General features: G+C 40.4%; 2 protein-coding genes across 2 annotated transcripts; one reads left to right on the top strand and one right to left on the bottom strand.

The window, feature by feature from the left end:
• Positions 1-454: 454 nt before the first annotated feature.
• On the bottom strand, positions 455-19233 carry strn4 (striatin, calmodulin binding protein 4). The gene is made up of 18 exons (XM_008425723.2): positions 18756-19233; positions 11623-11726; positions 11399-11475; positions 11241-11319; positions 10973-11158; positions 9715-9892; positions 9462-9618; positions 8834-8929; positions 8397-8515; positions 8132-8307; positions 7476-7523; positions 7270-7391; positions 6356-6523; positions 5644-5784; positions 5428-5526; positions 5261-5347; positions 4801-4989; positions 455-2549 (listed from the first exon to the last, which is right to left on the bottom strand). Exons 1-17 carry the CDS (start codon positions 19065-19067, stop codon positions 4820-4822), a joined length of 2319 nt encoding a protein of 772 aa, XP_008423945.1. The 5' UTR covers positions 19068-19233; the 3' UTR covers positions 455-2549; positions 4801-4819.
• A 1962-nt stretch (positions 19234-21195) lies between these two features.
• fkrp (fukutin related protein) lies at positions 21196-24777 on the top strand. The gene is made up of 2 exons (XM_008425724.2): positions 21196-21570; positions 22563-24777. The coding sequence occupies exon 2, from the start codon at positions 22668-22670 to the stop codon at positions 24255-24257; it is 1590 nt and encodes a 529-aa protein (XP_008423946.1). The 5' UTR covers positions 21196-21570; positions 22563-22667; the 3' UTR covers positions 24258-24777.
• The last annotated feature ends 1167 nt before the right edge of the window (positions 24778-25944 follow it).

A 25944-nucleotide genomic window follows, 5' to 3' on the forward strand; every position in this document is an offset into this window, starting at 1 on the left:
ACTAATAGGGCCATTAAAAAATTATTTTATATTTATTTTTGTCAGATGGTGATGACAACGTTCTAGGTCAGGTCGATTAAAAATTTTATTTTAAAAAAAATGCTGCAACTGGGAGCCTGTACCTTAGCATCTTTAAATTTCCAAAACATTGTTCTTCATATTTGCATACTTATGATTGAGAAATAATAAAAAAATTTGGTGGGAAAATTAAAACCCATTTTGTCCCTATTCTCAAGAATCACTGTTTAGCTAGTTTAAACCCGACGCGGCTGCGGCTCCAAGCGCCGAAAACATTGTCGTATGCCGACAGATTGTGCACATTCAGAACCAGATGACGATTTGCAGAGATTTGTATAAACGCAGTGAAGGAAGAGACAGATGTGAGGAGTCTCAAGGGAACCGTTTAAACCCAGGGGATTGCTGGGATACGTTCAAAACAAGTCAGCGAGACATACCAGGTGTCACCAGCGTCGAATAACACCCACACTTTTTTTTTTTACATCAATACTCCCCCCACGCCCCCCAAGAAGAACGTTCAGTTCAGAGTTTTACACGCATCAGCATATTTGTGCTGGACTTTTAAAGACTTATTTCAACCATTCTTCACTTGGGCTGACCCATAATACAAGATAAAACTTCAATGAATTAGAAAAGAGAAAGCAAGAACACAAATTTAAATTCATTGTGGCTTGTCTCAAACTCCACAATATTTTTTTTTTTAACGCCAGTAAATATTAAATTTATGAAAAGGCCCTCATCTCAACAGTACTGAAAATATACAAGATATGCTTAAAATCCAAGTCTATGGCAGGAAACCAACCAACTGACATGCAGTCCAATGAAAGTCGAAATAGACTGCAAAATGCTTGTGGTCAAAGTGTTATTTATTAAGGGACAATTACCAATACCTTAGTTTTTGAGTGTATCTGTGTTGTTTTGATCATGTGTGGTTAAAAGAAAAAATCCACAATAAATGCAAATTTGTGCCCCCAAACCTGTTTTTTTTTTTTTTTTTTAAGTTATCCTAAAAAAGGTTTTAAAAAAAAAACATTAACAGCTCACAAACGAAAATGATAATTTTGCTGAGTGTTTGCAAACTTCTAACCAAAAGTTAACATTTTCCCTCGGATGCCTCTGGAGCAAGAAGGAACCCATCTTTTCATCTTCAGCAGAAAGCTGAATGAGTTCTGGTGTTTCTAAAATATTAAAAACCAGCAACAAAACAACCCGTAACCCCCCCACCACCCCCACAAACTGGCACCGCCTTCATGAAGCTCTTCTGAAAGCTCAAAATGACCCTCTCAGGATCAGACCTGCACATCAATCAGGCCTGAAACAATCACAACTCTTCACATTCCTCAATCAAAACATTAACAGCGACGGCTAATTCTGAAACGTAGCCACGGCTAATGAAATGACACAACCGAACGAAGCGGATTAAAAAAGTGCTGACAATCACACCGAAACATAACAAACAGGTCCCTGATTCTGACTCAAGACTGATGAGGTCTTTTTGTAGCACCATGGTTTAAATAGTGCATTCACAAACACACAATGCACGCACACACACACTCCACTGTACAGTAAAAAGCACCAAATGGCAGCATCTGTGCCATTTGCCGAGAGCGCGAAGGCCAGGCTCACACCTTTACAGCCTACTGATTTCAGCTGGGGTCCTATAATCTCTATCTTCAGCCGTGTAATGTAGTGTGAGAGCATCAGTTTGAAATGGATCATGACTGTGGGAATCTGTTGTTTCAGGGGCATTTTTTTTTTTTTTTTTGCCTTTAAACAGCAACCCACAGGAGAAGACGCAGAATCACGGGACGCCACACGGAGGAATGAAACGAGATGAAGTGATAAGATATTTAAAAGTAAAGCTATTTGTTTACTGCTTAGTGTCTCCTGATATTACACACAACCGAGGTAAAACATTCTCCTATCCAAAACGTGGAACCGAACAAACACAACCTGCATGGATCCTTTGGAATGTGAGATAATTTCCAAAGCAGAGCCTGGATCGGGTTTCTTCTGAACCCTGTTGTTTGTCTGCCAGAAACACTTTGCTCATAAATTCAAACCGAAGATCAGAAAGGACAGGCGACGGTGCAAACCTGTCAGTGAAGTGTGGGTAGTGTGTCAGCAGCGAGAGCGCATAAATGTACACGACAAGGTGCGTCTTAATAAACACAGGCAGAATGGAGAGAGGGCGAAAACAAGCTGGAGAGTGTAGTGTAGAAAAGTGTTTTTTTTAAATATGATTACTTGAAAACAGAGCAGCCGTAACTTTTTAAGTTGTAAAAAAGCAGTACAAGATATGATTAGTATTACAAGAAGTCACTGAGGCATCAGAGAACTGTGAGGGGCAGAAGAGGGGCAGGGGGGGTTGATGTCCTGTGGTGATGACCCAGCCAGTGGGCTGCAGGACAGTTGGATGCGTTTGCGTGTGTGTGATAGAGAGAGAAAGAGAGAAGAAAAGAGAGAGAGAGAGATAGAAATTCGTCTGCTGTCATCTTCAGCATCTTTTGCCCAGTTGCGGTTGCAGGACGCTGAAGAGACAGAAACAGAAGGATGGGATTAGGGATCATAAAACACAAAGAGCAAAGACACATTTTCAGAAACATTTTTTCAATGCCAACAGTTTTCATACTCGGAGCATACGGATGCTTTTTAGCAAACTAGAATATCACCGAAAAGTTTATTTCAGCAATCCAGCGCAAAAAGTGAAAATTCACAAAACACATAATTATGCATCGCTTTCCTCTGTGAAACTGAATGATTATGAGTTACTTATCATAAAATCCTAACAATCAGTTTGTCAGATCAAGACACAACAAATGCAAAAGAAAAACAAAAAACTGACTCAATTTCAACTACTCAACTATAAAAGCTTAGAAGAAATTATAAAGCAATCAAGCAATTCTGCCCTTGTACAGATATAAATATACCCACAAAATCCTGCCTGTCATTGCATCTGATCTGATTCAAATCGTAAATGCATCCCTCCTCATCAGGTGTTTTGATAACTGCTGCTTTAATAACAGCAGTTATCAAAACACCTGATACAAAAGAACAATCTGGACAAATCACTACTGCAGAATTACAAGCCAATGTCCAGCCTTCCATTTATTTATTGCTAAACAAATAAACTTAATTGATTGATCAAAAACAATAAAAGCAGTCACTGACATTCTACAGAATAAGGAAGCCGCTAAACAAGCTGTCGGTTCAAAGGAGGACGGTTCCAAGCATATTTCTCGTAAATTAAGTGGAAGGAAAAAGTGTGATCCTAACAAAGCCCAGTTAAAATGAAATTTCAGAGCATTTCTTGCTTAGGGGAGATGCTGATTTCATTTTCATGCTGGAATTGGCACCTACTTTTACTGCCAATTAACAATGCCTGCGTGGCCAATAATTGACTAATGCCAATTATTGGCTTAAATCTGGTTTTTAAATGCAGCAGCAGCTTTGTACTTGTGATTAGTCAAAAATATTTCAAACCCAACCAGAGCAAGTATACCAATTCACCAAGATGAAAAGCATAACTTGATCAATAACTTTCCGATTTAAAGGAGAACAGATGTGTAAAAGTTTGCTACCAGTAATCAAATGGTTGGGTAATTCTGAGCTTTCACTTTTAAACCACAAATATACATATATAAAAAAACATGTCAATGTATATATTTTAAATACGTTCTCTGTGTAAGGAATCTATAAAATATATTTTTCTTTTTGACCTGTTTTTATAAAAAAGTTAATTACAGGTGATGATACTTTAATTTGTCGAGCTGCGCCTGCATGCAAGCAGTTTTGATGGTGCACAGAAAAACGAAAGCCATCGTAAATCTGCATCAAGAGCAGAAAGGCGCTGCAAGTGCAGGCAAACAATCTTGCCATTGTTTCTGTGGCAACAACAACTTTACAACATCCTGCTGGGTGACTAACTCTCTCCTCATGCGTACCACAAGGAGATCACAGAGGCTTTTCTACAACATGCAAACCTTACTGAAAGTCTTAGAAGTAAATGTAATGTTGCCAACAGTTTCTGCAGCAACTGAGCTCATGTCTGCTAAAATAAAGTGGCTGCTGGATTACATAATAAGTTACTTTATTTGATCCCTTTGTGCCTCGCAGCTGTTATCTGCAAAGCTCTTTACAGCCATTTGCTTCCCCCCAAACTGCATCTGCATGGATCTAATTCACATAAACAGTAGAGCTTGCAGATAACATGATTCTCAGTCACTTTCTTTTTTTTTATTTTGGTTTTTGAACAGCAAAACAAGCAAGAAAAAGTGACCTGTAAGAACTATTATTCAATAATTTGTAGCTTAGAGTAAAATCGGAGCTTTTGAACGTTTTAGTAAGTTATATTTAGGAATTTTGAGGACATTAATTATAATTAAAAACCCTCTAACATTCACAACTGAAGAAGAGGGCCCTTTAAAACAAAGCTTTAGTTTCTAAATCCTGATATAAATACATAAAATTAGACATTCTCAACCTTAATCTCATATCAAATGTAATCTGAAAAATGTTGTAGTGCATACGTTATGTCAACAGTTATAAATCCTCAACAAAAAAAGAGAAGAAATAATGTTAAAAATCTTACGAAATATCAGATTTTTTTTCACACAAAAAATTCTTTGCCATTATATGCATTATTTAAATCAATATAGAAAAAAGACAAACACCATTTATACCAGTAATAAAGCTTTTCATTCTGTGTAAACATTTTGGAAAATATGCATGCTATATAACAGCTTTGTTGCTTTACTGCTACGCTGACATCTTCCATCTTACCAAAATGGCAACAGTGGATTCACACAAAAATCTTGGCGAGTGCATCTGCGCCAGCGCTGGCAATGAAGGGCTGGGACGGGTGGAAGGCCACGTCGTGAATGGCCTCGTCGTGCTTCTTCCTGTGGGCGGTGATTTCCTGCACGCACGTCCTGTTGTCCAGCATCCACAGACGCACCGAGCAGTCGTGGCCTGTGAGAGGCAAAGGGCAGGTGAAAGGTGGGGAAGTGTGTTCAGGTCTCTCTGTGGTTTCATGCAACGCCGATTATTTTATTTCCCCAGAGAAAATAAAATAATCCGTTCATGTTATCTTCATTTTTGTTCATTTCAAATCATCGTTTAAGACATTTTGAGTGGAAATAATAACTGGTTGTCAGTGATAAAATGGGCTGGTAATTAAAAATGATCTTGAGCGTTGTTTCTTCAGTCAAGATCTTGATAAGTCAAGCTGGACAATACTTACTTCCAGAGATGAGGTAAGTGCCTTTAGGGTCCGTAGTGAGACATGTGACAGCATCCAAGTGAGCCACCATGGAGTGGACAACTTTACCTGCACAAACACATCAGCAAACTGGGATTAATCTTCAGGTTGCACTCCGGGAGCAACGACAGAAGATATCAAGCAGGTACCAGTCTTGTTGTCCATGAAGCGGATGGTGCGATTCTCGTGTGCAGTAATGGAAACGGGTTCATTCGGGTGACTGACGACGCGATTGATTAGTTCACTGCCTGCAAGGAAAACGTACGTTCAAATGGTTCGCGTATTTAGCTAGTTGTTTGTTCTTGAGGCAGCAGGAAAAGGTTGTTTGTAGTGACAAGTTAGGGATAAAGATCCTCCGAGCGTACCGTCTTTCGTTTGCGTCTCTAGCGTGGTGACGCTCTGCTCCGTGTTGAGGTCGTAGAGCAGCGTCTCTCCGCTGTCGAATGACACCACCACCTGGTTGGGGTCAGTGGTCACAAAGGCCACAGAAGTCGGGGTTCCGTGCTCTTAAAATACAGGCAAGACGATATTTTCAGAAAAATAAAACCACACAAAAAATACACAGTGGGGAAATTAAGTGGAATAAAAAAGTGCACAGGAAACAGTGCTGGTTTTCTGAGAAACAAGATTTGAGTTTTTCTCTTGCAGTAAGCCTTATCCATCCAGATTAAGATTAAGAAAAACTTGAAACAGAGCCCACGGTGTAATATGTTTTCAAAATATACTACTTTCCACTTTTGAAATGAAATAAATTGAAAAATAAACCTTTTGGTGATATTTTAATTTACAAATACCACAAAAAATGACAAGACATAATAACAAACCTCAAGGAATGCTACTTTTTAGAACAAATCAGTAGTTTTCTTCTCTTTCAAGATACAATTTTGCAATGTTTTGTTGTTGCTTTGTCAGCTAAACCCATTCTACTTCCCCTCGTCTTGTGGCAGAAAACAAATCCACAACAACACCATTTATGGTTACTTGTTAACATTACTTGTTACGTGTTTTAAAAATAAAAGCAGTTTGCTGCTTTTTACGTTGCTCGACTCTCTTCAGCCTCCAAAAGCCGAACTGTACCTCTCTCCTTGTTGAAGACGGACATGCAGGGAGACGAGTTCTGAGGGTCCCAGAGGCGAATCGTGCCGTCAGCCGAGCAGGAAGCGAGACGATGGTGAACCGACGAATACGTCAGACCCCAAACGCTGTCCTCGTGGCCGTCCAGCACGCTGCTCTGAATGCCAGGATCTGAAGAGAGAGCCGCAGCTTATTAAGACTTAAAACGCATACTTGACGTGAGGATAACGGCAAATTTTAAGATTTCGTAAACTATGTTTTAGGTCATTTTTGAAATGTGGGCGTTAACAGGGTAGATGTTGGGTGCATGTGTAAAATAGTGCAGGAGGCAGCAAAGGAGAACTAAATGAAATTCAACATGAAGATTTTTTTCTCCCTAGATTTAGTTTAATTAATCTTATAAATAATAATCCACAGTCAATTATAGAAGTTGAAAAGTTGTCTGTTTTCTTTAATAACTTTCCAAAAATAAAATTTCTGTGAGCCTTCTCTCCTTCACAGCGTTGGAACTTTATGCTTCAGCCAGAGTTATATACAACATGAAAAACAATGTAGTTCACACTAATGCTTCATTCTCCTAAATGCACAGCAGGTGGCAGGTTTTTGCTAGCAGTTTGTAGTCAATTCCTTTTAATTTAATTTGCTCCCTGATTTTTAAATGTCTCCGTTAACGTACAAACTTTTAATTTCAAAATGCTCAAAATTCTTGCAGCTTTTATAACATGCTGACCTTTTGTGCACAATACAGATGATGGGTTAAGCAATAAAGCCTCGAAACAACACTGCATTTCAGATTCACGTTCCATTTTTCACCCTACTTATGCAGATGTGAAAAATCAAAACACGGCGTAGGAGCCCTGGATGCGCTTTATTGGCCGACGGAGTCCCATGAAGCTGAGCAAACCGCGACGTCTCACCGTAGTTATCGTAAGGGTCTACGTTGAGGTCGGGCATCTTCCAACATCTGACGCTTCCGTCCAGACCGCCACTGTAGCAGGACTCTCCGTCCTCACTCATGGTCAGCGACAGCACCGCTCCACTATGAAAACACAGACAGATGGCAGTGGATGTTTTCAGGGGAAAACAGTATTACTCATTTTTACACGTCAGACACTGAACTCACCTGTGTGCCCTGAAGGTGTAGATGGGCTCAACGTCCAAAGCTGCGTTCCTGTAGAGGGACACAAATTGTTATACGTTCTTTATACCTCAAAGTCTCAGCTCTTTTTCCCCCCATGGAGTCTTGAGAAAGTATTTATACATATTGAACCTATTCACATTTTATCATACTAAAACCTCAAAGTTCAGTGATTCTACTAGGATTTTATGCGACAGATCACAGGAACGTATAATTGTTAAATGGACGACAAATGGAGCTCAAAAGTTTTTGCAAACAATGTGGAAAAAGAAATGTGGGTCTTTAACTCTAATTCTTCTAAGTAAATTAATAATCTGCCTTCAGAAATAAACCAACACCTGTGTGTAACCTGATCCGAGTGTAAATCCAGCCACAGAGCATCATCAGTAACAGAGCCAAGACGTCCATGGGAACTCTGTTACTCATGCACTAAACAAATCTGATTTTATAGAAGAGCTAGACAAACAAAGCTAAATAATTCAAACTTTCATTTATGGAAAAACAAAATGCTTCATATTCCACTTTATAAATATGCACCACATTTTCTTGGTATATCTCTTAAAATCTCAATGTAGCACGACAAAGCTCATAGAATCAGTAAAGTGCAGCCCTTTGCAAGTCACTGCATTTCCTTCTCTTACTTTTTTGAGTGCATGGCCTTGTTGAGGTTCCACAGCTTTAGCGTGCCGTCCTCAGACGCCGTGAGCAGCACAGCTTGGCTGGGGTGGAACGTCAACGCCCGGATGGCGTCAAAGTGGCTGCGCAGCGTGAAGCGAGGATTCCAGGTCTTCTTGAACTCCTCTCTGTTGTCCTGCATCTGGTGGGACGCAAAATAAAAGCGAGGCACCGTGTTATTATTGAGTTATGTGCTGAACAGAGGGTCGACCGGGTCGGATGTGTATTTACATCAATGGAGAGTTCATTGTCGTTGGCGACGGTGAGATCCGCCAGTTCACCCAGGTTCATGTCACCTCCTCCAACGGCGTCCATGATAAAGACATCAGAGGAGAATCCTAGGGCACCACCTGCAGGTCGAACGGGGAAGAGCATGTTACCCCTCATTGTTTTAAAAAAAAACATGCTGCAAGTTCTCCACAGCGAAGAACTTTAGAAAGCTGTGCTCTTTTATTCTGGGTGCAATACTCCCACACAGTGTACCAAAGATAACATTTACAGGTGTAGGCGTAGTCTTCTAACACAAGCCTTAAAACTGAGCAAATTAAGCTTGAATTTCAGCGTATAAGGTACAACCGTGTGTGTGTGTGTGGGAGTACGCTGCTGAAATAACTCAGGTGTGGATTTTTTTTTTCTTTTTGATGAGCATATTAGAAAAAAAACCTCACCTTCCCCAGAGCGAGCCTGTCCCGATACAGACGGGGGCGGAGATGGTTTAGGTGGGAAGTCCGACATCATGCCTTGCAGCTTGTTCCTGCGGTTTTCTGAACCCGGCGAGAAGAGGGAGAGAGAAAACATCCAGTCAGTTCCGACAGGCGGAGAAATGACGGAGAGGCCAGCGGATGAAACAAATGGAAGGAGAAGAAAAGCGGGAGAAAAAAAGAAGACACACTACATACCTTAAATATACATATAAGACCCTCAAACTACTTTACATCCACTTTTCATGGGTGAAACATCTACTACTTTACATCCACTTTTCATGGGTGAAACATCTACATGGTGTACTTATGGTTTCAAGGAATGAAATGTGAGCACATGACCAGTGAAGGCAGCATGCGTGATCACCTTTTCAAGCTGCACAATATACAAGACAAAGATGGCAGCCACACAGATCTAAAGATCGTGAAACAGGACAGAGAGACAGGCGGTTGGGAAAAAAGAGGTTGGTTTTTATTGACGAGAAAAGATGCCAAGACACAACAGGACGTAGGAGGTAAAAAGGTGAGCGAGTGGAGGCAGAGAAGACAGTCGGCAGTGATCCTGGCAGTGCTGACAACTATGGTAGCGGCGTACCTATCTCCCGTCCATCGCCCGAGATCCGGGCCTCTCCCGCCCCCTCCCCATCCTCCCCCGAGCCCAGAAAGTCAAATTCATTCAGGGCGTCTTCAGAGTCGTCCTCGTCCTCCTCATCCTCCGGGTCCAGATCTGTAGTCATGGGCTCTGAAGTTATCTGGACAGCAGAAAAAAAAACAAACAGAGATACAGTTGGCGTGACGAGCAGCTTGTCGTTTCTGACAACTCATCAGGCTCAACTCACTGATCTCACCTTTACACGGGGCTTTTTGATTTTGCGCGGACCGTCGATGCAGTCAGTGGTCATGCCTTGGAAGTCGTCTTCCTCGTCACTGTCTTCTTCGTCGTCGTCCTCGCAGCCGGGAAGGAAGGGGATCTTATCGAGCACCGAGCTGCCGACGCTCTCCTTGGAGCTTTCTTTGCCTGCGTTCCTGTTAAAACGTACAGAGACTTACATTTTCACACAGCTCAACACTGTGAAAAGATAAAACAATTATGTAAAAACAATTTGGTTTGGAGTTTACGCAGCACTTGTAATATTGCGATTAATTTATATTTATATTTCTTCTTTCAGGTCCTTATGATGGTCTCTCAGTGGTCCTTTACGTTTGCTTCATTTTACGTCGCAATTCAAAGGAAATCCATCCTGACCCTCAAATTTCCATAATAGAATTAAAAATCTTTTTCCATCTACTCTGTAGTGTGTCTTAAATCACTTTTGGCTACTTGCTCTTTACACAAATGTACATTTTTGTGGGATCTGCTCTATATCTAAATATAACTTGAAGAATGTAATGCGTATGTAATACGTATGTATGTTTATTTCTATTTTTGTAAAAGCTCCCCACGTTTACTGTTTCACCTCTTTTATTTTGGTATTTTAAACCATGTGGATGAATAATAAATGCCCCCTTTTTATTTCTGAATGAGTGCTAATTTTAGCCAGTAAATCAAAACCAACAAAATTAACAGACCAAATGTTAAATTACAGTTTGATGGGTCAAATGAAAAGTAAAAAATATGTAAATCACTGCATTTATAAAGCATTATTAGGCAAGAGCTGGGATAGTTGAAAAAAACGGTAAACAATGAAAGAAGGAAAAAAGTCTGGAAAAATCTAACATTTTTCATACTTGACTTTCCTTCTTTCCTGCTAAAATAAAAAGTTAACACTATATTTTTCAGACTCTTCAATGCTGCATAGGAACTCTGGATTTTAGTCACCATAATTTCAAATCAGCAGGATCCATATCTGATAACAGATCGGGAATATTAAGACTCATTTCAAACAAAATGAATATTTTTGATACTTTTTAAGCTACAACTTTTAAGCAAAGACAGCGAAATGATGAGTAAGCCAGATCTGATTTTGTCTAGGTCAAGGTATTTTATTGTAACTTTATTTTAAATACTGCTTTGACCTCTTTTGTATGATTCATCCAAAGTCATGATTAGGACTCTCAGTACCTCACTACTGTGATTGCCAAGTTGCAGCAGTAAAAATGTCTCACTTTTTAATTTGTTCTTCTATTTGTCTGACCAACAACGAGTCTCCAGCTGCTCGGGGTTCTGGTTCCGGACAGCCGTCGCTCGACGGGGGCCCGTTGGCCTCCGGGCTGCTCCGCCCCAGCAGGGAGCGCACGCGTTTGGAGCGCATGTCTAAGATGGTGTCTGAATAGCCGACTTCCTCCAGGTACCTGCGTTACAGAGGCAAAACTCTCAGGATGGTTCCTGGAAACAAAAGGTTCTTGAATCATCGACGTGAAAAGCGCGGCGTACTTGCGTAGTAGTTGACGACCCTCTTTCCATGACATTTGATTGGGTGGCTCAGAGTCTGTCTCAGCTGGTCCGTTGGGAACTAAGGAAATGAAGGCACAACGTAGATCACGTAATATATCCACATAACTAACTGGATTAGAAAAAAATTAAAAACATACGCTGATCTGCCTCCATCTCAGGCTTCTTGTCTCCAGGACTCTGGTCGTTTCCAGATTTCAGCTTCTGGTGCTTAGCTCTGGAAGCAAAAAAAAAAAAATCCCACAAGATCAACGTTAAAGGAGACAAACATCCATCCTAACAAGATCACAACATCTACAGAATGTAAAACCTTTGGTAAAGGTTACTGAGGACAAAAAGATCACTTTACTGTCTTGTACTTCACCTTTCTTGTTTGAGGGCATACTCCAACATTTTGATCCGCCTCACTAGGTCTTGTTTCATGTTCTCCTGGCCTTTCCTTTCACCCTGCAGGAATGCCACCTGAGCCTGACACACAGAAACATGGCAATAAACAACACAGAACACATTCTGGAAAACAAACATGAGCGCCATCATGAGCACGGGAGGGAAGTCTAAGTAGGAAGAAGAAGGAAGTCTTGATGTGGTAAGCACTTAAAACACAACTTCTTGAAATCCAGAGCCTTAAGTCAAAGGACTCTTATTTTTAAACCCTTGCTGGCAAAGGCCTGAGTGCGCAGCTGCAGATGAGTAAAAACAAGAAACAGACCAGCTGAATTCAAACACTCTCTTGTAAGACACATCCTTCCTTTCTCATTTCCTGTGTCCGTTTCCTTCCTCTGTGGTGATAGGACTCCCAACTTGAGGAAAGGCTTTTCTTTTAACAGCCCATTTATCAAAACAAGGAGATTTGTGAGGGAAAAGTGATAAGAAGCTGGTATTTTTTGTTGTTGTTTTTTCTTTTTAAAGGAATCTGGACAAAATCGTGATAGGATTAGAGCAGGTGCATGGTCAGAGTTCACTGAATCACATCAGACTTCTCGAATCTTGCCCTCTTTCCCCCCCCAAAACATCCTAAAAAAATGTGATTCCAACTACAAGTAGGTTAAAAAGCTCTAACCCAGTTCTACTTTAAGCATATCCAAGCAAGAGGCTGTGCAATAGCATTGCAAATTTCCTCCCTGAAACTTTCCGTACCAAGTCGCATCAGAGCATAACTAGAGCTTATTTTACAGCCCATTTCTCCCCCGCTCGCCCCAGTCTGTGTCCGTGAGGCTCCTCCTACACTCGGTTCTGTAAAACTAGAACAGTCTAAAAACCGGCGCCTCATGGGGCAGAAGCTCGGCCTGCTCCAGACAGTAGATGTAGATCTACGAGGAGGGCTCACACCAACGCAGACGGCTGTGTCATGATTAAGGAGGAACACGGGATAATCTGCCAAGTAAACCTTGCTGCTGCTGAGTAATCCTGATTAATGCAATGTCATTTCATAGACTAATCGAAGGGCTTTGGAGATGAAAAAAAAAGTTCAGACGTGAATACTGAAGGTATAATCTCTAAAACAGAGATATGTTTGCTTGTGTGGTTTAGAGTTGAACAAAATCTCATAACAGCAGATGGGTCTGTGCAAGAAACTGTTTTACTATGAATGGACAACAATGCGAGAACATATTTACAGTATTTATGTGGGTTTATAATGTCTGTATAATGTCTGTTAAGAGCATATCCAATGATCGGTTTTGCAATGGTAGAAGCAAACTGGTCACAGTGCACTAAAATGCAAGTTAAGGTTCTGCTCGACTGGGTCCTGGCATGGTTATGTAGGTGCAAATATCAGAAAAGTAGACAGAAATGTGCTAAAAATGGTTCTGCTCAAACCTATCGTCGGCATATTAACTAACAGAAAAAACAAAACAAAAACACAAAAAGAGGGGAGGTTAAGGCGCACACACACACACACACACACGACATTATCCCAGGCCGGGTTTAAATCGTTCTCAGCAGCCAACATTGTTGTTGTGACAAGTAGCTACAGATATGGACCTGTCAAGTTCCTGTCTTATAAATGATCCCATTCAACAATGCATTTCCTCATTTTCACCTCTCAGGAATCTTTCTCCTTCATCTACAAAAAGTAGGGCACACATTTTTTACTCATACTCGCACACAGGCAAGCCCCAACCTGCCCTCATTCACTGATAGGCATCACACCAGTCCGACACGCAGCTCCTTGTTTCACACTGGAGCACTCAACCTTCACCCGCGTATATATACATGGAAATGTTTAGCTGTAGTTTAAAGACTTTAAAACTTTAAAATGCACAGAGTGAAGCAAATGTTTAAAAAAAAATCTAGATATAACAATCAAGATGCCACTAACTTTTGGTTTCGTGCCTGAGATGACAAGTTTGATTTATTTATTTATTTATTTATTTTTTAAAAGTACAATAAAACAGAAAAGAGTGCTCCAGGTTCTTTGATGAGTAAAATTTTAATTTAACATGAAAATAAAGAAATTATTAGATTATTTATTCTATGCATCAAAAGATATGCCCCAAACCTTTATCTGATTTTTATTAAACACAAATTTAAGCACCACAATTTTAAAAAAAATCCAAGTACATGCAGATGTTGATGTATAAATACAAAATGTTTAACATTTAGTAAATAAATGTAAAAAAAAGAATAACTGATTTTTCTGTATTCGACCTGCTGATCACCAATCAGAGCTTCCTGGTAAAACAAGGTGATAAAGTCTGAGGCACATGTAATATGTGCTTAATAATGTACTAAAGTGTATTTGCACTCAAATCTAAGCTTTGAATGAAAAGCTGAATCGCTGTTTTCTTTTTGGTTTTCTTTTACTTCCATCGCTTCTACCTTTTTGCCAACAACAGCAGGTTCAAGAATCTTTGTGTCTGAGTTGATCGGACCAAACACAAAACAAAGCAACTCATTGATCTGCTACTCAAGATGATTTATCATCAGTTTTGAAGCAGCAGATTATCGTCCCTTCTCACTTTTACAAAACGTATTATTAAAGAGTAAGTGTTTGCTTATAAAAACTCAGCATATAGGACACGGCCTTGCTAGTGACACTGGGCTTAAAGTACAGATGTCATCTTAGTAAAACAAACAAAACCCTTAATCACAAAGGGAACTTTACTGGGAGCGCACCCGTCATGTCATCTGATTTCTCTTTCTCGTGTCTGCGTTTTCGTCTATGTGGCCCATTGCTGCTGACCTTGCTAAAATACACCGTCACCTGGAGAGCCGACACAGGTTTGGCCTGTTTTGTCAGTCCTTGTCCTCCCAACTACACAGAAGGGTCAAAGGGCAAGCTTTCCATCCCTGCTGACCATCGATTTATCAATTCTCATTGCTCTTAAAAAATAAAATAAAATAAATAAAAAAAGTCCCCAAGCAAAACAAGTAGATCAACAGACGTTTTCTGGGACAGAGCCTGCTGGAGTAGAGCAGAAAGTGTGTGTTTATGTGGAGCCACTTGGGAAATAAATCCTAAAAGGTAGGACCTCCAGGCTGAGTTAAAAAATGAGACAAGGAAGGAATAAAACAAGTGTGTGGTGATTAAACATAATAAAGTCAAACAGGCTCACAAAGTACAAAGATTAAATCTCATGCAGTGTCTGGAGAAACTATTTTTACTACTTGAACTTTTTCATATTTAGATGCATTAAAGCCAGAAACGTCAACGTATTCTATTGAAGACAGACCAACACAAACCGGTGCGTAATTGCAAAGTGGAACAGTAATGATACATAGTCTTCAAATAGCTTACAGATACAAGACTGAAAAGTGTGCCATGAATTTTGGATCCCCCCCCCTTTTGATCTGATTCCCCTAAATAAAATTAAGTGCAACCAGGAGTCGCTGATTAGTAAAAAGAGATTTGGAGATGGCAGCATCATTCTGTGAGGATTTTTTTTCTCTCCAATGGGGCTGATGGGAAGACAGATGGGCAATCCTAGAAAAACAGTTTGAGGTTGGGGCAAAGGTTAACTTTCCAGTAATAAAACAACCCCAAGCAAACAGCCAGGAAGCACTTTGGTCAAAATTATTTTTAGTCAAATGAGAACTTCAATCAAACTACTGTTCAACAAAGAAGAGTTATCAAAAAGTCACTTGCAGCTGTAGCTGTAGCAAAAGGCAATGCTATGATGTATTGATTGGGGATCAGATTTCTAGGTGACAAAATGTGTAGCTAAATACTGTTTGTGCAGCACTGAATAACAGAAAAAAAGTAAATGCAAGCAGAAAGAAAGCATGGCTAGAAATACCGCAATGCCTACGGATGTCATGCGTGTGTTAAAGCTAAGAGAGTACAACTATTAATTAGAGATCAGTACCCAGGGGCCCTGAAGCCCACAGTCAACAGAAAGTAATGCCTTGTGGGTAACCACTAATCTATCTGCACATAAGTGACATGGCTAACAACGTATCGCAGCAGTGCTGTGATTTGACAGAAACCTTATTTTCTTCCCCCCCTCCCCTGTCAAAAAAACTATTCCAAGACTCAAAGGTAAACAACCACCTTTCCGCTGCTTGTCCTACGTTTGACCCGAAACGTCCCACCTGACTCAGAGAGGCGGGGAAGACGTCAATTGTCGGCCTGTCAGCACAGACAGGACACCACAGGTGGCCTCTTAGACGAACAACACGCTCACAGAGGGAACACGTGTGGCGGTCTTGCAGAGACACGCCATGCTACAAAGACACAACAAAGTCTCCCACCATGCACACAAAAAGTGTCAACTCTCTGTCCAACATTGAAGTTTTTTTGTTGTTTTTTTTTTTGTTGCCCCCTGATTTTTATGAGCATGTTTGTGGCTCGATTACAAAAGCTTGAAATTAAGTGCACAAGCAGCCTTGTGTAGACATCACCAAAGCTAAATATACTTCACACGCGTACTGCATGTTGTTAATTGTGCAGGATGTAGCCAGCGGGCAAACTAACTGGCATGTTGAGAGCTCTTCAAGCATGCTGGCAACAAAAGCCAGAGGCCTGTGGGTGTTAAAATGTAAGCTAGGTCATTTTTTTCCAGCACCACGCTGCAATGTTCCCCTTCATTCCTCCAGCTCAGGACACTGTGCTAATTGTACCTGTGAAGCCAGATCATGTGCTGCAAAATACTTACATGCAAACCCAGTAATAATGGCCTGCTGGACGTGGCGGTGACCCGTTTCTGATTTCTCTTCTCGGTTTCTCTTCCGTGTGCCCATAAAAGAAGCGAGCGCTGCCAGTTTGTTATTGTTCATCCATATTTTATCGGGCTCCTATTTATAAACTACATAGGTTTGAGTCAGGGGGGCAAACAGAGTGGTGGAGTATCACGGTACATGAAATGTCGTTAGGATTATTTCCCCACATTTTGTTATAAGTAGAAACACTCCAAAGAGGACAAGAGGCGTGTCTTAATGTAAGTGCAAGATAAAACAATGGATAAAGCAGAGCAGTTTCTGTTCCAACTATTCACAAGAGCAGTTTTTAGACTAAAGCAAAATCCTACATCTATGCAGGAGAGAAACATTTATCTTGTGCAAGTTGGCATCTGAACAACTGGGACTCGTGGTTTGCTCACAGGCATTTTTCTGCCACTGACTCACATGTAGTTTGTCCAAGCCACTTTTACACATGCAGATCAATGACCTTTAAAGTCGCAGGCCTACACGTCCAACCTAAAGGCAGGCCCTGCGCTCGCATTAGTAAGCTGCAGATCATTGCATATCGACAGAAAAATTTTTCCCCCGCACCAGTGAGTCATTTATTTGTGCGCCAGTTCAAAGGGCGGGCGGGCTTTACTTTGAGTGCCACCACCGCACACAAAGATATACATTTTACTGTAGATCGGGACTGTTTGGAATCAGGGAATAGCATCTGTGGAAAAGAGCAGCTTCTGTTGCAAAAAATTCATCCTGATCAATCATTTTGCCATGAAAAAAGCTTGAACTATCGTATTTCACTATTCATCAAATAACCATTATCTCCTAATTAACTGGTATTAAAGAATAAGAGAAACATAGTTTTAAAACTCATTGTTCCCACAACTCCAAGTCCTTCCACTGAAATGTCAGCGTGTCAGTGACGGGGGTTTTGCGGGTTTAATGGAGACCCAATTTGTTGTTGCGTTCTGGTGATAAGTAAAAAGCGCGCAATCACACTTTGACCGTCTGGAAATATGTCCAGTCACAAAATAAATAAATAACATCACAGACTGTAATGGTGTGGATGGGAAGCGGGCATGAGATGGTAACCGGTATCCTACAGCTCATCACGTTTTTAGTGAGATGTCAGTGAACGTTATGGCTGAATGAAGACTCCTGGTGTTTTGCTTTAACTTAAATGACAAATTCAGTTGCTTTGACATACATCTGATCAGCTACAGGATGAGACACAAAGAAATACCACCTATTAAAACTGTTCTACTTGTGGACAACAATACAAAACAGACAGACATGCTGTGGAGTGCCACACGTCACCCTTATTAAGGTAACTACAGATAGTAAGCTACAAGCAGCGTGTTTGTTAAGCTGCTAACTACAGACTGGCTTCCCAAGCAGATAGCCTGACTAATTAAGTAGCTAATATTAGCTGCGTTACTATATATAGAACAGGACAACAAAAACATAAAATATGTACTGTTTGAAAATATTTTCCTTAGTCTATACATTTGAATTCCAACGATTGTTACTTCTGAAATAATCAACATCTTACAAGATTGTATTCTCAGCAGAGTTAGAGATAAGTGCTGTTTTTTTCTGTTTCAAATACAAAAACTAATTTGATCACATTATCCTTGTTTTTAGAGTTTCAATAACCTGATTTTTTTTTTTTTTAATCAAGGTCATCATTTAATACAATGAGAATCTCACAATATCAAAACACAATATTTAAACCACGAAACTATTCTGCATTTTAAATTTTTTTTTTCTTTTTAGTCAAATAAGAATTACTGAATAATGCAGTGATTTAACCTCAAAGCTGCATGTCACTGACCTCCTAACCACAACAGAGAAACCACATAAGAATTTGTTTAAAAATCAGATAATGGCCTCTTGGTTCTGTTTCGCATGAATGTCAAAATGCAGTCTATATAAAGAGCTGTGGGTAGGACATGTCTTTGAAAAAGATATCAAAGTAAGAGAAGAAGACAATCAGACGAGAACTGTTTACGTCGATTTTGACGGCGTGTTTTTGTTTGCCAACATACATTTAACCAGCATGAATTAATGTGAGATGGAAACCTTGTTTGTTTCGCTTATGGAGAAGAGTGGTAGCTGCTTTCCTTGTTGCGAACATTAAGTGGTACACTTCCTTTTATTGTACAGTAATAATGCATCCTTGTCGGTGCAATATGTTGTTAGCCCATTAGCATGCCGTCTCTTTGACACTGATTTTAGGGCACATGAACACCTACAAAGCAAAGCTAAAAATGCTGTGATGTTTTCTTGTTTGTCTGTTTTGCTTGTTTTTCGACCCGAGTCTGTTTTTTGTGTAAAACCAACTAACACATGCTTTATGTAAATAAATAAAATTACCCTGAGTTCGTCCCTCTCAGCCTCCCAGCGGTATTTCTCGGCCTGGAAGCGTCCCCACTCGTACTGGATGAAGTGCAGGATCCCGGGAAGCGTCATACCCGAGTCCCCGTCCTGCGCCTCTCGAGGCAGGAACGACCCGGGGATGGCCCCAGCTGCCGCTGCCATTGGCCCGACTCCGGCACCCGATGTGGTCTGGCCCGGTCCTGCTTTGGGCCCGTTAGGGTTGCGCCCCGCTCCGCTAGTACCACTGCCTCCGCCGCCACCGCCTCCGGAGTTCGGGTTTGGTCCTCCGCCGGATCTGTCCGCCTCCATTTCACCGTTCAACCTTTCGCCAGGATAATTATTTGGAAACAAGCAGGCTGTATAAACGAAATAATTTCAAAAACACTACCCCGAACCCTTTACAGCTGTTCACTACAAGCTGCCCTCTATTCTTCCCTTTCTCAAACGACAGTGAGTCGAATTACTATTCAGTTGGTAAAATACTACACTTCCGCTTTCAAACTTTCAGAATAAAACATAACCCAGACAGTGTTCACAGTAGCTCATTTCTTTAGGGGGCACGTTTAACAGATACATTTGTACATATTTTTCATAAACATTTAAACAAATATACACCAGAACATAACTATTTTATATAATATTTGCAAAACAAACGTTCTCCATTTGCTTGCGACCTTTATTTTGTGTAACCTCTTCCCCGCGTTTGCTGTCGGAAGGGTTCTGAAATTGCGTGACAAATAACGGGACTCTTTTCTCTGATATACAATGAGGATCTCGCCAGTGGGAGTTCATTTCCTGCCATTTTGTGATCAGAACCGTTTTGACATAGCAAAGCCCCATAAAACCACCCAAAACTTTACTTCCGGTTTCCCCATATCACATATACATCTCGGTTTTCCTTAAATGTTGGCTATATTTATAGTTTCAAACACTCGGTTGGATCAGTAGTTCTTAAACTTTTTCATGACAAGAACCACTTGACTAGCAAGTGAAAGTCACAGTAGAGTATACTTCCAAAAAAAAGAAAAAAAAACTAGACTGCAGCATTGCATGCAAGTATGTCACGAGTAGATTATAGAACATTAGTTCATTATGTAGTTCTGGGTAAATGTATGCCTTTTTGTGTACACATTGCAATTTCAACTCCTCCTACATCAGACCTGCAAATAAACCATTTTGTATTTGCAATCCATCCATTTTTTTGTGTGTGTGTTAGTTCAGTACTTTCACAAATATGAAGAAAAAAGTGTAATGAAGTTCTCAAATCTTATATGTATTTTTTTTAATTGCATAATATTTTCTGTAATCTTTGTCTTGCAGCCTACTACCATTTGTTTTGGTTCAGATTCTTTTATACGCAAGTACAAAATATCTCAGATTGCAAACCCAAATATAAAATGTCATATGTAAAATAAGTTCTTAGTAAGTTTACAGCACATTGAGTAGAAAACAGAAAATCCATCTTACCTTTACAGCACACTATCTCATCAGCATTTCTTTATAAAGTTATCAAAGGTACGTAATTACTTTGCTTCCCTCCACTTAAGATATAGTTTGTCAGTTTTTGTTTTTGCTATTTTGTTGTAGAACATTATTTGATTAAGGCACACAGACTTATGATGTGTCCGATTCTACAAGATAATGCCTCCACGGATGCATTTGCAGTACAGTCTATATTATTACCATCATTCCAATCAACATTAGGAAGGAAAAAACAACTTTACTAAGCAGTCAGAAAAAAAACAATTTGGGTATCAACCAGAGTAGTCTGAATCAAGACTGCATTCAGTGTCTCTGCTCTGGCGCATAAATAGTCAATGTAATTTGAGCATTTAGCTTCTTGCTCGTTTTAAAAGTAACAAATGCGCATAGAACCCAATAAAACGGTAAAAACAAAAACAAAAAAAATGTCCCAGATATAGTTCAGACAATATGTAATTTATTTGTTATAGTTTGTTACATTGAATGTAATAAATTATCTACCTATAGTTCTTCTGAGAGTTTGTCCAAATCTGTTCAAAGTCACTCACAACACCCATGATTTTGTTTACTAATGTCAGCTGAATGCTTCTACTGTAGTGCCTCTTGTAAAGTTATCAACTAAGTTAAACAAAGCAAAATGATGACATATCCCTCCCCTTAAATTAGCTTTTTTAAAATTTACAAATTTGTGACATTGGCAGTGAAATCAATGTCTTATTTATCAGATATATATGGTCAATGTACATTTGCGAGTAACAAATGCACAACGAACTGAAATAGAAAGCTAAGAAAGAACTTATCTCAAATAAAAATACCCACAAAAAAGTACTTCCTGCTGGAAAATTTGAGATTTTTTTTATGTAAAAACTCAATAAATAAAAATAGCCCAATGAAGAGATAGAAAATGTAATTATGTGATATTTTTATTCTGAAGGACAACAACAGGAAGCGCTTTGGTTGCTCCGAGCAACAAAGGCAAAAGGTGTACTAGCATAATGCTAAAGTCGTTTGGTGAGATTCCTTGCATGGATGATTGTAAAGCATTAATTACATGAATGCCTGCATGTTGCAGGTTTCTACTTTCAGTAATGAGAACCCAGTTTCCTCCACCGTTGTAAATAATACTGACTTGTGTTTTTGTTCGCTGCTTCCCGTTGAGGCAGCTTAGCTAATGCTCACCAAAGCTGACTGACAAAAATACACCACAGTGTTAATAATATTATGGTAAAAAATAATGTAAATTCTAGAGTTTCGGATTACGAATGCATGCGGGGATTTCCCTGGGTTGCTCAAAAGAATGTCTTGCAGTATGATATATATTCAAATAAAGGTGAGTATAGCTGAAATATGTTTGATAACTTGTTCTTGTTATGCGTGTATTATTTAGTAATTTAACTTATCTGTGTTACCAAAAAAAGCTTGTTTGAAGAGGTGGGTGTGGATTTGGGGTGAAGTTGGGTATCATTTGATTTTATTTAATAATCATAGTATTGAGTATATTCTATGAATAAAGAGTTTTTGTCTCTAAAACACACTATATTGCGAAGTTGTAGCATTAAGAAAAAAACATTTTATTCCTTCATCCATCCATCCATCACCCTTGTCCCTCAGTGGGGTCAGGAGGGTTGCTGGTGCCCATCTCCAGCTAACGTTCCGGGCAAGAGGCGGGGTCACCCTGGACAGGTCGCCAGTCTGTCGCAGGGCAACACAGAGACACACAGGACAAACAACCATGCACACACACACACACACACACACACACATTTTATTCCTATTTTAGGTTTTACAATTCAGAAAAAAAAGCATAAAACTTTAGCAAAAAGAGGATGCATGTGTTTTCTCAGTTGTTTTTTGTGGGAACAATGTGAAAGAAATATAACGTTTTATTTTCAAGTGAATGTGAAGAAAAATAGATTAAATAAAACATTATTGATACTTTTTGACTGTTTTTGTTGTGGATTTTTAATCCAGCGACTCCATGAAAAGCCTGCATATGTGTTTGAATTATATTTGAAAATATCAGTTGGTTCATTATAATTTTTACCCAAAGCTAAGATCCATTGTGGAAAATCAAATAAGTCACTTGCAGCCCTTAAAAGTTAATTTATGGAATTAAAGAACTTAGATATTTTATTTTGTAAAGTACATTATGTTTGTTCAACAAACAATTTTAAGAACCACTTTATCCTTTAAATTTACTGTAGGGTTTGGGTTGTGTTAGTTGCACTTTAAAATCATAAAACATGTTCAAGATACATTTAATGCATTTTTGCCTACACACACATTGCATTATAACATTTATTTGTCTTTTTATGCTTTTAGTTTACCTCCAGCTGCCGAACAGATGGAGAGCCAAAATCCGCCACTGGATGCCTTCATTGAATCTTGAATTCTTCCTCCAAGAAACTCTAACAAGTATTATTTGCCATGCGTATCAGTTTGTGCCAGGGTCTGTTAACGGGCGCCATCATCCTCAACCTCCTCATACTTTATTATGTATCTCGAGCCCAACAGCAGATGATGGAGAAAAGGAAGGAGCTTGGCAGAGGCTCGAGGAGAGTTGCCCGGCCGGCTTCCCTTCTGGGGGGAGCCTTAGGGGTCATTGGAGGTGAGCATGCAGGAATGGCAGCGGAGGGACATGGCCGAGGCCCACGTGTCTCTGTTCTCCTTCGGGAGTTTGAAAGCTTTGAGAATTACGTTGGGGATGTGGCTAACTCCTTCCTTCGTCAGCGTCCAGAGCTTCCCTTTCTGGCTGTGGCCGACACATTCCCGTATCCTCCCCTTGTACTTCCAGAGGGCGCCCGTCTTTTGGTGCTCTCTCCTAGCCCCGACCAGCCACCACAAGCTCACAGGCCAGAGTTTCACTTGCAGACAGAGTTTGTCCTGTTGGTACCTGACGGTGTGGAGCTGGAGCAGCCGAGAGTTCTTGAGAGACTCATCAAAGAGTTGGAAGGTGAAGGTGGGGGGCCTGTGAGGCTGGTAGCGGTGCCCGTTTTAACACGATCCGCGGTGCAGTGCCTCCACCTGCGGGTCAACCTCAAAGAGTGGACTGCCACCTACTCACCGGCCGCTTCAGGAAGCAGTGGGAGTGTGTGTACGGCTTTACAAGGCGACGCTGTTGTCTTGATTCGCACTGAGGACCTTTTCAACTTGTCCGTACCTCTGGGGCGCCCCCTCTTTCCTGCCCTTTTCGTTCAGACCACCTTAAGGGGCTGGAAGGTGAAACTCCTGGAGAGCCCTTGTTTCTCGGCAAACCACCGGCCACTTTTCAGCTCTGCTCACAATCAGTGGAAGGCTGACACTCGACTGAAGGAGGCGACAGGGAAACTCATGAGGAGCTTCGGTCTGAAGCGCCTCCTGCTCCCTGAGGGAAAGGAACAGTGGTTTGGTTGCACTAAAGAGACTCCCCGCTGCTTTGGCACCGTGCAGGATGACACGCCGGACTACCTGTATCTGGATCGCTGGACGCCTCCATGCTGTCTAAGAGCACTGAGGGAAACCACCAAATATGTCATTAAAATCCTGGAGAGCTCCGGTGTGCGTTACTGGCTGGAGGGAGGCTCTCTTCTTGGTGCCGTCCGCCATCAAGACATCATACCCTGGGACTACGACGTGGACCTGGGTATCTACCTGGAGGACGTGCCCAACTGTGACCACCTGAAGAACCTGGACTCGGGCTCTCTAGTGGATGCTAATGGCTACGTGTGGGAGCGGGCAGTGGAGGGAGACTTTTACCGAGTGCAGTACAGCGAGGCCAACCACCTGCACGTGGATCTGTGGCCTTTCTACTCGCGCAACGGCATCATGACGAAAGACACGTGGACAGAGCACAAACAGGATGTGGAGTTCCCAGAGCATTTCCTGCAGCCGCTGGTGCCCATGCCCTTCGCTGGCATCACAGCCTACGGCCCCAACAACCAAAGGGCCTTCCTGGAGCTTAAGTTCGGAGAAGGGGTGATTGAGAGTCCTCAGTACCCCAACCCTATGAAAAAAAGGCTGGACAGGAGCAAATTATGAGCGACAGTAGGTGCTCTCAGGCTGTTTGTGTTGCACTGTATTTATTTACCGAAAAAAAAAAAAAGATACCTCAAACATTTTTTGTTGAAACATGCCCGAGGAGTATGCACTGCTAAAATGATTACAGTTTTACAAGCTGCCAACATGTCAAAGCTGCTCAAAATTTTCTAGTATGTGTTCAAATGTTAAGCTTGATGTTAAAAAACGTTATTAGAAGTTTAAAAGTGAGGTACTTTTTTCAAGAGAAACACTTTTAAAAAATACTACTAGTCCACTGACCTTAGCCCTAAACAATCAACAAATGGTTTGCTCTCTAGTTGACTGAATGTATTGTACTGTATAAATGTTACAGGTGGATTATTTAATATTATGAACGTGTTTTAGGTTTAAAGTTGTAACTATTTCCGACAGGTTCCCTTAAACGTGTCCTGTCTGTCTTTGCCTTCCTTCACAATTCACACAAGAAAAGCCAGTTTGTATCTATTGCACAAGAAATTAAACGGTTCTACCAATTATTGCATCCAATCGGCACTTTGCGTTTCTTTTGTTGCACATCTGGATTTTCAGATTTGTTATTTCACAGCAACTGCTCCTTTTTTGGGTTTCCTTATCGTGTAAGTGATTGTTAGTGCGGATCGATGAAATTTAGATCCAAACACCTCCATGAAAGATGAATAAACAAAGGGCCTCTGTTCTTCAGATGTTTCAAAAATAATTACTGCCACATAGCGGATCAAGAGCAATTGGGTTGAAATAGTCTCGAAGCCAGCACAGGTCAAGCAGAAATTATCTGTAAAGTACAAACATCCACAGTTTACATCTTTTTGCATCTCCATATTGTCCTGTTTTGGCCTTTTTCGTGTTTCCTTGTCCATTTTATAATGGGTTTGTGTCAATTTACATTTCTTGCAAACAGTTTTGCTTAATTTTGCATTCTGTTTTCATGATTTATTGATGTTCCATGCAATGTTTTTGACTGTAATTGTGTTTCAAATGAAAAGATTGAAGCTTGACGATCTTCAATTAGGAACCAAATGAATGTGGAATATAAAAAGCTACATTTCAAACTACTATGTTAAAAATGTAGATACTTTTAAGCTGTTCACGCAAAAATTAACTTAACTGTACACTTAGAGAATTTACCATACCATACCATACCAACTTTATTTATAAAGCACTTTAAAACAACCACAGCTGATACAAAGTGCTGTACATTAAAACACAACATAAGAATAAAAAAAATACAAACTTACAGTTTAAAAACAAACATACAATTTAAAACTAGATCCCGCYRGWKTTGAAAGCCAAGTAAAATAAATGGGTTTTAAGACGAGCTTTAAAAGTGGACAGTGAAGGGGCCTCTCTGACCTGCAAAGGCAAGTCGTTCCATAACTTTGGCCCCATGACAGAGAAGCCCTGTCCCCTCTGAGCTTCCTCCTGGATCTCGGTACCTCCAAGAGCAGCTGATCTGCTGACCTGAGAGACCGATGGGGTACGTAGGGGTGAAGAAGCTCAGAGAGGTTTGCTTCTTTGAATCTAAATATAACATGTGGATATATTTTGATCTAAATATTTATATTTTCTCCTACTTTGCACCACTTTGTGTTAGCCACAATTGCATTTATTAATTTCAATTGTGCTATGAGTGCAAGTGATTTTGCAAGGTACTCCATAGCTATATGTAAAC

The sequence above is a fragment of the Poecilia reticulata genome, linkage group LG13, assembly GCF_000633615.1.
Source record: "Poecilia reticulata strain Guanapo linkage group LG13, Guppy_female_1.0+MT, whole genome shotgun sequence".
Taxonomy (NCBI): Eukaryota; Metazoa; Chordata; class Actinopteri; order Cyprinodontiformes; family Poeciliidae; genus Poecilia; species Poecilia reticulata.

Bases quoted from the DNA above. Each gene is read 5' to 3' on its own strand.
- fkrp (XM_008425724.2), top strand. From the start codon at position 22,668: ATGCGTATCAGTTTGTGCCAGGGTCTGTTAACGGGCGCCATCATCCTC.
- strn4 (XM_008425723.2), bottom strand. From the start codon at position 19,067: ATGGAGGCGGACAGATCCGGCGGAGGACCAAACCCGAACTCCGGAGGC. The intron at 8,930-9,461 runs GTACGCCGCTAC...CGCCGGGTTCAG, and splicing joins GGGCGATGGACGGGAGATAG to AAAACCGCAGGAACAAGCTG. The intron at 7,392-7,475 runs GTGAGTTCAGTG...GTGTTTTCATAG, and splicing joins TACACCTTCAGGGCACACAG to TGGAGCGGTGCTGTCGCTGA.